At 38.4% G+C, this 16005-nt stretch overlaps 1 protein-coding gene across 1 annotated transcript in view; it reads right to left on the reverse strand.

Moving 5' to 3' along the window:
* Positions 1-7515: 7515 nt before the first annotated feature.
* LOC113290834 (succinate dehydrogenase assembly factor 2, mitochondrial-like) overlaps positions 7516-16005 on the reverse strand; it is a 35868-nt gene continuing 27378 nt past the window's right edge. Inside the window, exons 4-6 of the mRNA XM_026540426.1 lie at positions 8896-8964; positions 8728-8804; positions 7516-7585 (exon numbers count right to left, since the gene is read on the reverse strand). Coding sequence (XP_026396211.1) covers positions 7516-7585; positions 8728-8804; positions 8896-8964 — 216 coding nt within the window. The remainder of the gene's footprint in view (positions 7586-8727; positions 8805-8895; positions 8965-16005) is intronic.

The raw sequence follows: 16005 nt of genomic DNA on the forward strand, positions 1-16005 counted from the left end.
TCTCCGAATGTGTGTTGGCTAATCTTCTATAACGGCCTTTGGAACCCACCTAAAGCCATGGCATGGTTGGTTTTGAACCTGTCACATTCGGAGATCAAAAACATACATAAATCTCCGAATGAGTGTTGGCCCAAAAATCAGAAATTTCGAAAATTCTAAAATTTTCTGGTTTTGCAACTTCTATATTCGGAGGATAACTTATTTTCATAAATTTCCGAATGTGTGTTGGCTAACTTTCTATAACGTCCTTTGGAAACATCTAGAGCCATGGCATGGTTGGTTTTGAATCTGTCACATTCGCAGATCAAAAACATACATAAATCTCCGAGTGAGTGTTGGCCCAAAAATCAGAAATTTCGAAAATTCTAAAATTTTCTGCATTTGCACTTACAACATTCGGAAGATGTGTTATCTACTTCATCTCCGAATGTATGCTGGCCCCAAAATGAGTTTTCGATTTTTTTTTTTAAATTTTCGAATTTTGGAATTATAACATTCGGAAGTAAGGTAAGTGAACTTAACTTCCGATTATATAGTGGAATTAGAATTACCATATTTGGTAGTATTTTAAGTTAATTAAACTTCCGAATGTATATTGGCCCTAAAATGAGTTTTTGAAAAAAAAACTTGATTTTTCAAATTTTGGAATTATAACAATCGGAAGTAAGACAAGTGAACTTAACTTCCGATTATGTAGTGGATTTTGAAATGAGAATTACCCATATTCGGTAGAAGTTTAAGTTAATTAAACTTCCGATTATATACTGGCCCCAAAATGAGTTTTTGAAAAAAATACTTGAATTTTTGAATTTTGGTACTACCATAATAGGTAGTAAATTGTGTTTATTATCTACCGATTGTGTTTAATTTTTAGTACAGAAAAATTGAATTTTTTGAATTAAGAATAATCGGTAGATAACAATCATTTTATCTGCCGATTCTGGTTAGTGTTCATCATTTCTTAAGAACATCATCCACAATCGGTAGATAAAATAGATTTTTATCTACCTATTATTTTCCTGCTACTGTAAATCCAAGAACATCAACCATAATCGGTAGGTAAAATAGATCGTTACCTACCGATTATGTTTCTGCTACTGCAAATCCAAGAAAATTTCGGATCAAATTTTTGATTTCAAGTAATCAAATCCTGATTTTGGATCAGAACTACTATCATTTATTCGTTTTGTTCGTTTAACTCTTTTTTCTTTATTTTTTTGATGTTCTAAGTTTCAACTTTAATGTTGATGAATTTTGGGTTTTAATTTTAAACAATCAATCATAAAATTTGTTTGATCGTCGATCTTTGGTTTCAATCAAAATTAAAACGATGAAAAAAATTCAATGGGTAGAAAAGAAAAAAAGAAAAGGAATGATGTGATTACCAAAATAAAGGATATAGGTATAGATTTAGTATAAAGGTGAAGGACAATATAGACAATTCTCTAAAGAAAATAAAAAAAATCAACATATTTCTCGAAGAAGGTTGACCTTTTTCTTTCTTTTCTACTACATATGTTGAGGGACACGGATTCTTTTAGTTCTAATGTGGAAGGTGTAATGACTCCAAATGCAATAGGTTGTACGTTTATTTACACAGACTGCCAGTTCTGGTGTTTCCCCCTGTGCTTATTACATATGGAGTAATCGCTAAATGACACGGATAAGTATGGTAGCAAGACGGAATTCCTTATCAGCAAATAAGCACATAGGATTATGGTTGTCACAGAAAACAGGCTCTAGCTTTACTGGAGAGCTCACAGAACCTCTCCCTTATTTTGGAGTTGGTCCGGGAGTCAAAGCTTCGGCATTCACAGTTTCAGATGGTAAAAGATTTGGCTTGTGCAATTTCCTACAGTACAGCTAGAAATATTACAAAAAAATGGGATCAAGCGTGTTCGTCATAGAGTATATACTAATTATAAACCATTCCTGTCGCATGTAACTTGGCATCTTTGTTTGAAATACAAGGCATGACTCAGGCTCCTCATGGCAAAGCTTTGGACATCCAGGTTTGCTCATGCACCTCGTAGCTATATTATTACCATGACTCCAGGAGAGTGAAGTCTATTTCGCCATCAACATAGAGCTATTGGAGGGATTTCACCTAATCCATGGGATCTTTCATTAAATACAAAATAGAAAAAGGAACAACTTTTGCCTTATTTTAATTCTGAAACAGCAACTTTCATGAACACCTGGTTAGTTGCACCAGTACAACTTAGCTGACAGCTCTTTTAAGTTGGGTCGTCATTGCATGAGAGGATTTGGGAAAACATTTCCCTTCGTCCATTCCATAAACATACTGCCCATCCTTATCAATCGTTAGCAACTCACTCAAGCATTGCAAATTAAAAACCGACAGTCCAATACTACAAGAAAATGAAGAAAAATGAGATCGTATATGATATTATAACTAATAATTATACGGTGATTATACAACGAGATGTCAAGAAAGAAACTTATTAAAAATATTTTTTTTCTGTCGATGAGTGGTGTTAAGAGATTTATATTTAATCAATACGTGTATTAGAGATACTATTACTAGTAATAATACAGTTGTATGTATGTATGCGTGACAGTAGTTTAGTGGCTAGCCGACTACTGGGCATATAAGAGAATGAATAAAAGCTGAATATAGAAAAGAAAGACGTTCTTCGGAAGGAAAACTCATTCCTCTACTCTACGGCACCGCATGTTAGAGAGATTTGTGGGACTAGAATGTGAGTGTGAATACAAGAATAATCCTGAGACGAATAAAAACGGAGATATTAGGAAATATAATAGGAGACTATAATTAGGAGATATATTTAAGTTTATTTTGATTATATTAGGAATTGGATGTCTTGAGAACCAAGTCTTGTGTTTTGAGTATCAAGTCTTGTGATTGTATAAATAGCTTGAAGAATTAACGAGAAAGATACACCAAAATTATTATCAATGTAGTCTATTGCTTCCGCGTGTTTATGCTCTCCTCTCTCTTACTCGATCCTTAACATGGTATCAGAGCAAGGTGAGAGGGAGAGAGGAGAGGAAGAGAAGTTAGATGTTTTCCTAAAGAGTTTGGAAAGTTGCGACAAGAAGGAGAAGAAGACTAAAAATAAATAAATAGTTGTGCAATATTCTGATTGTTATTGTGGCAAGTTTGAAGCGAAAAGTCAGGTGAAGAAGGAGAATTGTGATGTCTTTTGAAGTCACGGTGAAAATCGAGTTTAGGGCATGTTTTTGATGCCGAGAAAACATGGAGACGAAATACTGCTGCTGAGAAAAAAAAAAGGTGCTATCTTCAAAAAGGGTGAGAATTATTCAAAATTAGGTATTAATCGTTAAGATGAGAAGAAGACGTAGCCCATAATATATTGCTGGGCAGACGTAATGCAGACAGTCACTATGAAGTTGCTGTTAGAGAAGTCATGTAACACGATGGTTTGTTGGGATTATGAGAACTCGAGAGTTTTGTTTCCGTTATAGCGTTGATTGTGCTGTGGAGCTCGACTGAAAACAGAGATAGTGATGTGCATCTTAATGGCAGTCAATGGAGCCATAGTAAGTTCAGTGATTAATGGTGATATTATCTATTGCTAGGATGAACTGACGATAGAAACTTGGCTGCTGGGATATTTGGGAGCACAAGAGAATGGAGATAGCTCGAGGAGACATCGTGATATTTTTTCCAGGTTTTAACGGTGGTGATCGGTATTGGTTGATATGGAGCGAGTTTGCTGCCAAGATGATGGAATTCGAATAAGGAGCAGGTGTTGCTATGGTGCTGTAATGGGTTGCTGATAGTATCGGCAGTAGACGAGGAAGATCATTGATGAATGGAGCGAGAACTGATAGATGGGTTCCGGTGGTGAAGAAGTGTGCTGCATCTCCTCCGTTCGTGTGGGTTTGTTCGTGTGGCTGTTGAAGGAAAAGTTGGTTGTTAGCAGCGAAGAATGGAGGAAGCTGTATGGGTTGGAAATGACGAGAAGTTGAGCTGTGAACAGAGTTAGAGACTGAGAAACAAGGAGCAGAGCTTGGTCGAGTTTGATTGTCGGAGATGGTTTATGAATCTGTGTGTGTGTTTCCTAATTCGATTAAAAAGGGGAGTGAAGAGAATGTGTTTGTTTAAATGCCTACAAACGGAAGTGTGACAACAATTATGTCACAGCGTGGCAAATCTATCACAAATTCAGAAGTGTGGCATCTGAATAGCGTGACAAATTTGTAACAGAAAAATAAAGAGAAGAACAGTTAGAGCTTGTGGCAGAAGCGTGATGAAAAGATTGTGAGAGAATTTTGAAAAACAAAGAAAAGTGACAGTTTTCGCAACAAAAGTGTGACTGGGATGAAGAAGGAGAAGAGACAAACAACAAGGTTTGTGAAGAAAGAGAAGCAATCACCAAGAGGTGATGAGAGAAATAACAACAATAGTTGGTTAAAATCCTATGAGTTGTAACATCACAACAACAGAAAGTTGTAATGAGAAGTAATCACCAAGAGGTGATGAGAAAGAGAACAACAATAGTAGGTTAAAATCCTATGAGTTGTAACATCACAACAACGGAAAGTTGTGATGAGAAGTAATCACCAAGAGGTGATGAGAAAGAGAACAATAATAGTAGGTTAAAATCCCATGAGGTGTAGAGAACATCACAACAACGGAAAGTTGTGATGAGAAAGAGAACAACAAAAATAGGTGAAAATCCTATGAGTTGTCTAAAGAGTACAAGAAGTATTCTACCGAAACGAAGAGGACCGAAATGTCCCTAAACTACGAAGATGGGACCGTAATGTCCTTAAACTTCCGAAGAGGACCGAAATGTCCCTAACTACGAATGGGACCGTAGTGTCCTTAAACTTACGAAGATGGAACCGAAATGTCCTTAAACTTACGAAGATGGAACCGAAATGTCCTTAAACTAAGAAGAGGACCGAAATGTCCTTAAACTGCGAAGATTGGGACCATAACGTCCATAAACTATAATTGGAAGTTATTTAGAGCATACAGATAAGTTTAAATTTCTTTTGTCCAAGATGGGCATTCGTGATTTCCATGCTCCATTTTGAGGGGAGTATTAGGAAATATAATATGAGACTATAATTAGGAGATATATTTTAGTTTATTTTGAGTTATATTAGGAATTGGATGTCTTGAGAACCAAGTCTTGTGATTGTATAAATAGCTTGAAGAATTAATGAGAAAGATACACCAAAATTATTATCAATGTAGTCTATTGCTTCCGCGCGTTTATGCTCTCCTCTCTCTTGCTCGATCCTTAACAGAAGAAAAAAATTATATGCCTAATATAGTTTACTAAGATTAGCAGACACCCTTGGAAAATATTAAACTGAACAGCTTAATTCCAAATTGATGGCAAAACAGAACCTTGAGTTTACCTTAAAGACAAACACATAATGCTCACTTAAGAGTGTTGTAAAACAATAATACTGTTTTGAGTTTTGACCCAATTAAATATCAAACTTCAATGATGGCTAGTTATTTGGTAATTTCACATTATGAGTAGATATTAGTTAAGAGTTGGTGTTGATCTCAGAGTCTTGAAAGTCTATTATAACATACCAATAATAACATTACCAATTCTGAATTAGTAATATTAGTAATAAGTTTCTTCGTAACAAAACCGCAAGGATTATAAACAGAGACTCATAATTAGTAAATGTAAGACTGTAATCTTAAATCTATCTTCTTGGAATGCAAAGTTTTTGCTGACATTAAATAATGCCCACATGCCACCCAAAAATAATAATACTTGTTCTAAAACCATATTAAAGTCCATGGCCCGACTAATTTCGAAAACTGGCTTACAAAGTTAGGATTTTCCAAAACATATACTTCACGTATTCAGGGAATCCACGTCCCCTGAGACAATTCTCAACAACCTAAACTTCGTGCCGCAACATTATATGGTGAACAGCATAAAAGAATTTACATCTGTTTGAAGGTTGAACCCCTAAATGATCAATATAACCCTCTAGTTGTAGCACCTCTTCTGTCTCTTATCACTTACAAGTACATATAATAACTAAAAGAAATACTTCGTTTTCCAAGTAGAATTACAATTTAGAACGTCATGAATTTTAGAATTACAATTTAGAACGTCATGAATTTCAGAAACTGTAAATCCAGTATAGTAAATAACTCGATACTAGTCTACATTACGAGCACACATTTCTTGGCGTCCGAAGTGGGAAATGAAAATTACATCAGCTACTTTAATGTATGAAGCCTGCTGCATTTTCATCATGGGTTTCATGCATAATGATTCCACTTCGTTTAAGGCATCCAGCATCCTCTTAATGAGTCGGGACCAGGTTGTACAAGTAATAATAGGGAAAAGGGTTAGCCCTGACCTGTGTCAAGAGCTTCATCAAAATGGCTACATATGCAACCTGATGAACTAACTACGAATTTAACATAGGCATGAGTTTTGTGAAACACGGAATATATCGCAGATCATTGAAAATAAAAAGATTGGAAATTATAGGTCTCGACAGAGTCGAAAGATTAGCTTGACAGCCTGCAAGAACCTCAGAACTCGCTTCCAATTCTCGTGATACTGATTGAAAATTTTATTTACGCATTCAAATGTAGAGAACTAAATATTGAATGTGAGTTACAAAGCTGAATGGACCCTGAACATTCTACTACTTTGTTCCAGATGCATTTAATCCGCCTGAAGTCAAAGTGTCTAGAACCATATGTGATGGTAGCTCTTCTATTGAAATTAACCTAGCCCCACCCAAAAACCGAAATTGGTAGAGAAATGAGCAATCTTTATGATCCTCCAAAGCTCCAACACCAACTTACCACTCTGCAAGAAACCAGGTCCTGAAGCAATCTGAATAATAACAAAGGTTTAAAAAGGTAGTCCTTTGAAGATATGATGTAGCAATGGTTGGCTTGAGTAGCAGTAACAGTAAAATAAACAAATGCAGTAAGATGAATTGACAAGTCATATCAAAAGAAACAATACGGACATGATTATCACGTGGATGCCATATAGAGAAGCACAACTGGGTGCAGCTTATGGGTTTGGCAATAGCCAAGTTATCGAGCAGTGATGCTCATTTTCGTCATGAACAGTCGACAAGAAGGGTTACATCCACACCTCACCCAGAAACAACCAATTGGAAAACTAAGACCTCGTCACCACAAGAGGTTTGATTTTGGAATGACAAGAACTCAATCCAGGTGATTATTATCAGAACGTGTAGACTAGAAATCAACTTAAAATGGTAGCTTTCACTGGCATAATCCATAGAATGGTGAAGGTGAGAATGCAACTTGCACTCTGCAGCAGCCTTCTCGCACACATATATGTGACACTTAGCCTTACTGAACACTTGATCTTTATTAAAAGCTCTAACCTGGCTGTATTTGCGAATATCGACCTGAAATATTGGATACTATAGCAACAGAACAGTACACATTAACTTCGTATAGAAAATCACCCATTTGACCACCAAATACATAAGATTGGTGATCTGACACTCCGCATGAGTTAATACTTACTGATTTCCAGATATGGGGTTGCCTCTCCCTCTTTTCAAATCATCCCATCCTCTTACCCATGGTTGCTGTCACACGCCCATTTAATCGCCTAAAATTTTCATGGGACATGACCAGCAACACTCTGTGATTCAGTGATTCACCATCACCCACAAGTACTCAGCCTGGCATACTTGCATCAAAGTATGCATCTGCATTCATTCCAAAGGCTTTGCACAACAGAAGTCTTTACTCTTCTTTCTCTCTAACTCTTCATGCCCCCACAAGTATAAGAGGTTCTGCCATGTACTTAACCAATTCTCACACAACATCAGCAACATCATGAACACAATGAATACTGCAACAACCCATTTTATTGCACTAAAGAAAGATTACAAAACTCGTCCATCACATGGACCAAAACAGGCCATTCACCCTCTTGGTGAATGCCTAAAACTCTCTCTACATTAGTGGTTCTTCTCTCAATTGAACAACACCAACATTATTGATTCCTAAGCTATTTATACTAACTAGGATCAGGCCAAAACTTCTGTGCAACCGCTGCACAAGCCTTGGACATCCAAGTGTCCAAATAGTTTCCATAACCGCCACTTGCAACTGCCACCTTTTGTGTTGTCACGCCAACTGATGCCACACTTGTTCTTGGTGGTTATGAATGGTTATAAACTTCTTCTATAACCTACTTATCTTGTCTCACACATTTGGCATGCTTGCAAACCCAATAACCAATTCCTAACCGTCACTTGCTTCACTTAGCCAATATGCTTGACAATAACAATGTCACTCTTGCATTACTAGCTTGTTTGCATTATTCAAGCTTTGGTCAGCCTTGAACTAATGCCATAGACCAACTCTTGGCCTATTCTTCACTCTTGCATCATCCTTGAGTTTGGGTCAACTCAATTCCATGGATATGCCTTAATGCCAACATCGTATGTCGCATCTTGCCACTTTGGCCATGTATTGCCTTTCCTCAATGAAGCTCCATTTTGTCGATCAATAGCTTCATTCCTTAACCAAATGTCTTTACAATGAAGAGCTGAACTTGCACTTCATTGGACCTGCGAGGTTATGCCATTCTTGGCACTTGACAGTCTATACTGTATACCGCTATTATGGATCCATGATGCGCCATTACGGATATACTGACTTGGCCTGCAACTCTGTAACGCGTCATCATTATGTGTCACTTGCAGCACAGTAATAGCTGCCCAGGTGTTGCTCGTGTCCCAGGGGAAGCATGATTTTCCAGGTTTCCCATGACCTTCTCACGAAGAGCAGAGAATGCCTACCAAATTACCAATACACACACTTAATGAAATTCAGACCTCTGCATATTAAGGAGAACCAATAACTGTAAATAAGGAACACATACTCACTGAATTGTTATTCACAGCGTCGGGTGGTTGTTCCTGGTTAGTGAGCCACTTCCACGGACTTGGGTTCTCCTAAAAAATAAAAGAGAAATAAAAAATGAAATTGAGAAAACAAATAGAATAAATGAAGATAAAAAAATATTGGAAGCAAGAGAGTTCAAAAACTTTATATTCAACTCTACTATAATACAAGAGCATGTGTGCGTTATTGATGAAAGCAGAGACGAAGAAAAATCAAAATTGCAGCAAGTAATGGAAGATAATACCGAGTAAAGAAGATTCATCGAATGATGATACCTAACCATCTCCTTGCGCACTCTTTAGATGTTTAAAGTATTTTAGTAAAGGATGTGAGAAAAACTCAGTGAAATTTGATTCCCTAGCAATAACTGTACATTCATATTGTTTTTAAGAGACTAACAAAATCTAGTAAGAATTTCATAACGGAAATCACTCTATCAGCAATCAAGGACTAACTTGTCTTAAGAAAATACTCATTTTTACAATCTAATAGATTCCGCTACAAAGAAAAGTGGAATCATAAGGATTTATATTTATCTTTTGACACAAGTGAACGAGTCATCATTTTTTTTTACACAGTCCGCAGGGTTTAAGGAGAACCCAGAACCTTACAAGCTAAACAAAAGAAAATAAAACCAAAAAGAAAACAAACTACTTCCTGTAGTAAGTCTTACGACTACTATCTTCAGCCACAATCTTCTTCAACTTGTTGTCAAAAATGGAGGGATCTATTTCTACAAAGCTCTCACTAGGGTGAAAACTGGCAAGGTAATCAACAACCCTATTAGTCTCCCTGTATACCTGAGAATATCTAATGCAGTCAAAAATCTGTCAAAGATGAACAATCCTTCTCCAAACATGAAGAACACTCCAAGCAGGGATGACCTTGTTGTCAGAAAGAAGGTTATACACCACCAAAGAGTCAGTACAAATATTTAATCTTTTGTGTCTTTTAAACTTTGCAAGATTCAAGACCAACTCTACTCCTTGCAGTTCATGAGCCTCAATAGTAGTAGGAACAAAACCCCTTCAAGCAGCAGACAGGACAATGCCCAAATGGTCTCTAATAATGGCACCATACCATCCAGAGTCATCCCTTCTAGATCCATCAATATTTATCATGACTTCATCCCCAGAAGGAAAGATCCAGGTACAATCTATCACATGTGGGACTTTAAAGAGCACTCAAACCCCCATCCAACCACCAATCTTCTAAACTAAGGACTATCCAGCTCATGAAGCTTTGAAGAGATACACTTCAATCTTACATCATTAATAATCATAAGATTGACTCCATCTTCACTTATACTTTGGTTAGAGAAGACCCTTCTGTTTATTTCTTTCCAGATATGGTAGACAAAACTGTTCAAGCAGAGTTTTTTCAGAGTGGCTATAGCACCATCACCTTTAAATCCAGATAAACACCACTAAAGCTCTGCATCCCAAGTATTACAAGGATTCCTTAAGCATCCTAACTTGAGCAGAAGACCATGCCAAATAGAATTTGAATAAGGACAACTCAAAAATAGATGATCTTCATCCTCAGAACCACTGTCACACAATAAACAGGCATCACTATCAATAAGTCCCCACTTCTTCAATTTTGTTCTAGTTTTAAGCCTTCTCAGGCAGGTCACCCAAAAAATAAAGGAATGTCTTGGAATCCTGTGTTCGAAACAAGTAATTTTGTACTAGGGGAAATCCTCTCTAGGACCATTCAAGGCATTATAAGTCATTTTCATAGAGAATTCCCCAGTGACACTAGCTTTCCAATTGATTAAATCCTTATCTCTAGTATCAGACTCCACTACCTGTATGAGAGAAGAGGTAGGGAAATTATCACTATGAGAGCATAAAGGAAAATTCCACTTTCCATCCTCCATAAAGCTATCCAGGTGCACCTGTGGATTAGGACAAATATTCTTGCAACATTCCTCAGGAACCCAATCACAAATTCTACCATTAGGATGCCAAAATCTATAAAGACAGCTAGTAGTCTCTCCATTACCAAGACAAACTCCCATAAATTGCTGTGCATACCTTCTGTAATCAAGAATTCTTCTCCAGCTCCAAGAGCAATCCTTAGGAATTTGCAGGGACCAAAAGTCTCTTCCTCTAATCAAATTTGCATGGATCCATTGAGTCCAAATGGTTACCTTCCCAGAGGATATGTCCCAGATATGCCTTAAATTGGTGGTAACATTTGTAAGCTCCAAATCTCTAATTCCAAGACCACCAACTTTTTCAGGGGTGCAAACTTGAGTCCATCCAACAGGGTTATGCTTTTTTCCCAAGTCAGAGCCAGACCACAGAAAACTCTTGAAGATAGTATTCAATTCTTTTATCACCCTCTTAGGTAAAACAAACACAAGAAAACCAAAAATAGACCATACCACTAAGCACATGCTTGATCAACATAAGCCTCCCAACAAAAGCCAAATGTCTTCCTTTCCAAGATTTAACCTTTTTGGTTACCATTTCAATGAGAGGTAAGCAATCATTATAGGATAGCTTTGTAAAAATCAGAGGGACTCCCAAGTATCTAACAGGTAAAGATCCCTTTGAACAATTTAAGCTAGCAATAATACCCTGAAGAATATCCTCCCCAATAACAGAAGAATAAAGAGAAATCTTCTTAATATTAATCACTAATCCTGAAAAAAGACTGAAGTCCAATAATACCTTGCCAAGTACTTGAGCAGCTATGATGTTACCTTTGAAAAACACTAAAACATCATCTGCAAAGAAGAGATGAGTAAGTTGAGTGAGTTTGCACTTTGGATGAAGACCAAAGGAGCCCGAGTCTACCCGATTCTTCAATAAGGCACTTAAAACCTCCATAACCATAACAAACAGGTATGGTGACATAGGGAAGCCTTGTCTAATTCCCCTCTTAACTCCAAAAAATCCATAAGGAGATCCATTCACCAACACAGAAAATTTTGAAGAAGAAATGCACTCAAGAATCCATTGAATAAATAAAACAGGAAATCCAAACTTCTTCATGACAACATTAATTGACTCCCAGCTAACAGTGTCATAGGCTTTTTGGAGATCAATTTTCAAGGAACATCTAGGAGTACCCACAGTTTTATGGTAATTTCTAACAATTTCATGGGCAGGAAGGATGTTGTCTTATATGGATCTACCTGAGATAAAAGCAGATTGATTGGAGCTCACTAAACCCTTCAAAACAAATTTCATTCTAGAAGAAATGATCTTTGGGATGCACTTATATAAGACATTACAGCAAGAAATGGGTCTACAATCAACTATGGAGGAAGGATTCTCACATTTAGCAACAAGGGTGATGAAAGTGCTATTTACTTCTTTGAGAAATTTACCAAACTTGAAAAAATTCTTGATTGCAGCCAAAAAATCATCACCAACTACAGACCAAGCAGCTTTGAAGAAATAGCTATTATAGCCATCAGGACCAGATGCCTTTGAAGAATGGATAGAAGCAAGAGCTTCCACAATTTCATCTCTAGTAACAAGATTAGTTAAATTTCAAGCATCCTCAGGGGAGACCAACTTTTCAAATTACAAATCTTCAAGAACTTCCATAGGATCACCAGAAGGGTTAACATCGAACAAGGAACTAAAAAATCAACACACTCAGCACCAATTTCTTTATCATCCTCCAATCTAACTTGGTCCCTTGAATTGAGAATTAGAATATTATTCCTGGATCTTCTTTCCCTCAAAGTGGAATGGAAAATTTCAGTATTAGTATCCCCTCCTTCCATCCACTTTACTTTTGATTTTTTTTAACAAAATACTCCTCATATCTTGCAAGCTTAGCATAAGAGCAAACATCTTCCTTTTCCCTTCTAACAATATCACTATTTAAAGGAGAAACCTGAAGTTGCTCTTGGATATCATGCATGAGACCTTGAGCAGCAACAACCTGATTAGAAATTCTTTTAAATCTTGTATTCTTCCACTCTCCCAAGACCTTCTTAAGTCTCTTAAGCTTAGTCACAATGACCACTGTTGATACATGAAAAATACTACCCCTTAGCCAGGCTAGTGTGCTCTCAAAAGGGAGACAAACCCAACATGGGACATGGTGACTAAAGCCCAAGACCACCAAGAAAGTGTACATTAGATGGAATGGAAAAGAGAGGAATTGATAGCAAAGTAGGAGGTCTTATTAGAGAAGGAATGACATTAGTAGTAATTAAAGAAGTCTGAGACACATGGAATGATGTCATAAAAGGAAGGGGATTTTGGAAAGTTTATATAAAGAAGGACTAGGTACAATGGAAGGACAACTCTCTCTCTTACTATTCTTGGTAAAGTGAGGTCATTTGGCTAGCTAGGAAGGGTGAAACCTCACACCTAAATTCACCCATCAACATTTGGCGACCACAATGGGAGGCTCGTGCCTAGCTAACCATGACACACCAAGGAGGCGCTAACCCTGGTACAATAGGGAACCAAGCAACTGACCGACCCATCAATTTGGAAGAAGTAACAATAGAGGAGGACAACGAGGAAGAAACACCGATCCAAGATGTTATCATACGACCGACAAAATATGGATCCCAAAACAGAGACACGACGACAACACGAGGAAAGAGCACGCAAGTAACAAAACCTATACTATCAACCCTGCAAAACATGCAAAAGGAACTATAGGAGCGCTCACGCAGAAGGCAGGATCTCGAAGATTGGATCGCACAAGCAGTAATATCAGGGCAAGACACTCCCAGAGAAAAGATGAAGGGCGAGAAGTGCATAGACGACGAGACGATGGCAATGTCACAAAAAGAAATGACGAAGTATTTGGAGAAAAATATCATGTGGTGAAACAAGAAAACCACTGCCGCATAAGTAGCCCATACCCGATGGATATTCTAAAATACAAATACCCCGAAGACTACACATCTCCAAAATTCAAGACATATGACAGACAAGGAAACGCCCGAGAACATCTTAGCCGATTCCTATCAGCAATGAATGATAGAGCCTCCGTTAAAAATTTATGCCTAAGAGAATTCCCCAAATCGCTCACAGGCACGACATTCACTTGGTACGACAACCTGAAGGCAGAAAGTGTAGATTCCGGAACAACCATGTCCACACTCTTCCTTCGGAAATTCTACTCAGCTAAGAGGAAAATCACGACGATAGATATAAGCAACAATGGACAACGGATAGGGGAAGAAATATGAAAGTATATCTTACGGTTCTGGCGCCTGATGCTAGACTGTCATGAAGAAATCAATGAAGAGACACTCGTCGATATTTGCGTACGGGGAATGATCCCAGCTTTCAAGAGGAATTTGATCAACTTCAGATTCCAAACCTTTGTCGAGCTAGAAGAAGCAGCTGAAAGGATTGCCGATTGTGTAGAAGAAATACACATAGACTCTACTTGGCGTCATACGGTCAGTACTGCGTCTGAGGAGTCGCGCAACGTAAGACCAAGCACTAACAGTGAAAGGAGAGATCAATTACGAACTGGCGGAAGAGGCCGAGGAAGAAATTGAGAGGCTAGGTGCGACTTCAATCCACCACCCCTTTTCCCTTACACTAAAGAGCACATAGTCGAATTACTTATCCAATGGGTCACCAGAGGAGAAATCCATCTCCCCCCGACGACGGTAGACGTCAACAAGATGGATAGAAACTCTGTCAGGTACTGCCACTATCACCGAAGATTAGGACACCCAAAAAAGAATGTATCGCCATAAGGAGTATATTTGAACGAAAGCGCGCCTATGGACAACTCGGGCCAGCCAAGAAAAGAATCGAGCATGACCCTTTCCCTTGCCATTGATGTGAAAGAGAGAAGAAGAGGGGAAATGTGAGTAGTAACACAAAAATTGTAAATAATCTCTTCGTGGTAAAAAATGTTTTCCCTATCAACTACGAGTATACATCTACAGAAGGTCTCAGGTTATCCAAGGGCGCCTGGTTGACTGAAAAATCTACAAAATGTATCAGGTTAGCCAAGGGCGTCTGATTGACTGACAAATCTACAAAAGGACTCAGGTCAGCCAAAGGCGCCTGATCGACTGACAAATCTACAAAAGGTTTCAGGTTAGGAAGGGCGCCTGATTGACTAACAAATCTACAAAAGGTCTCAGGTCAGCCAAAGGCGCCTGATCGACTGACAAATCTACAAAAGGTCTCAGGTTATCCAAGGGCTCCTGATTAACTGACAAAACTACAAAAGGTCTCAGGTCATCCAAAGGTGCCTGACCGACTGACAAATCTACAAAAGGTCTCAGGTTAGCCAAGGGCGCATGGTTGACTGAAAAATCTACAAAAGGTCTTAGGTTATCCAAGGGCGCCTGATTGACTGAAAACTCTACAAAAGGTCTCAGGTCAGCCAAAGGCGCCTGATCGACTGACAAATCTACCAAAGGTCTCTGGTCAGCCAAGGGCGCCTGATTGACTGACAAATCTACAAAAGGTCTCAGGTCATCCAAGGGCGCCTGATTGACTGACAAATCTACAAAAGGTCTCAGGTCAGCCAAAGGCGCCTGATTGAGTGACAAATCTACAATAGGTCTCAGGTCAGCCAAAGGCGCCTGATAGACTGACAAGTTTACAAAAGGTCTTAGGTTATCCAAGAGCGCCTGATTGACTCACAAATCTACTAAAAGTCTTAGGTTAGCCAAGGGTGCCTGATTGATTGACAAATCTACAAAAGGTCTCAGGTCAGCCAAGGGCGCCTGATTGACTGATAAATCTACAAAAGGCCTCAGGTCAGCCAACGACGCCTGATCGACTGACAAATCTACAAAAGGTCTCAGGTCAGCCAAAGGTGCCTGATCGACTGACAAATCTACAAAAGGTCTCAGGTTGGCCAAGGGCGTCTGATTGACTGACAAATCTACAAAAGGTCTCAGGTCAGCCAAGGGCACCTGATTGATTGACAAATCTACAAAAGGTCTCAGGTCAGCCAACGTCGCCTGATCGACTAACAAATCTACAAAAGGTCTCAGATCATGCAAAGGCGCCTAATCGACTGATAAATCTACAAAAGGTCTCAGGTCAGCCAAAGGCGCCTGATCGACTGAAAAATCTACAAAAGGTCTCAGGTCAGCCAAGGGCGCCTGATTGACTGACAAGTCT

Source organism: Papaver somniferum, chromosome 6 (assembly GCF_003573695.1).
Source record: "Papaver somniferum cultivar HN1 chromosome 6, ASM357369v1, whole genome shotgun sequence".
In the NCBI taxonomy this organism is placed as follows: Eukaryota; Viridiplantae; Streptophyta; class Magnoliopsida; order Ranunculales; family Papaveraceae; genus Papaver; species Papaver somniferum.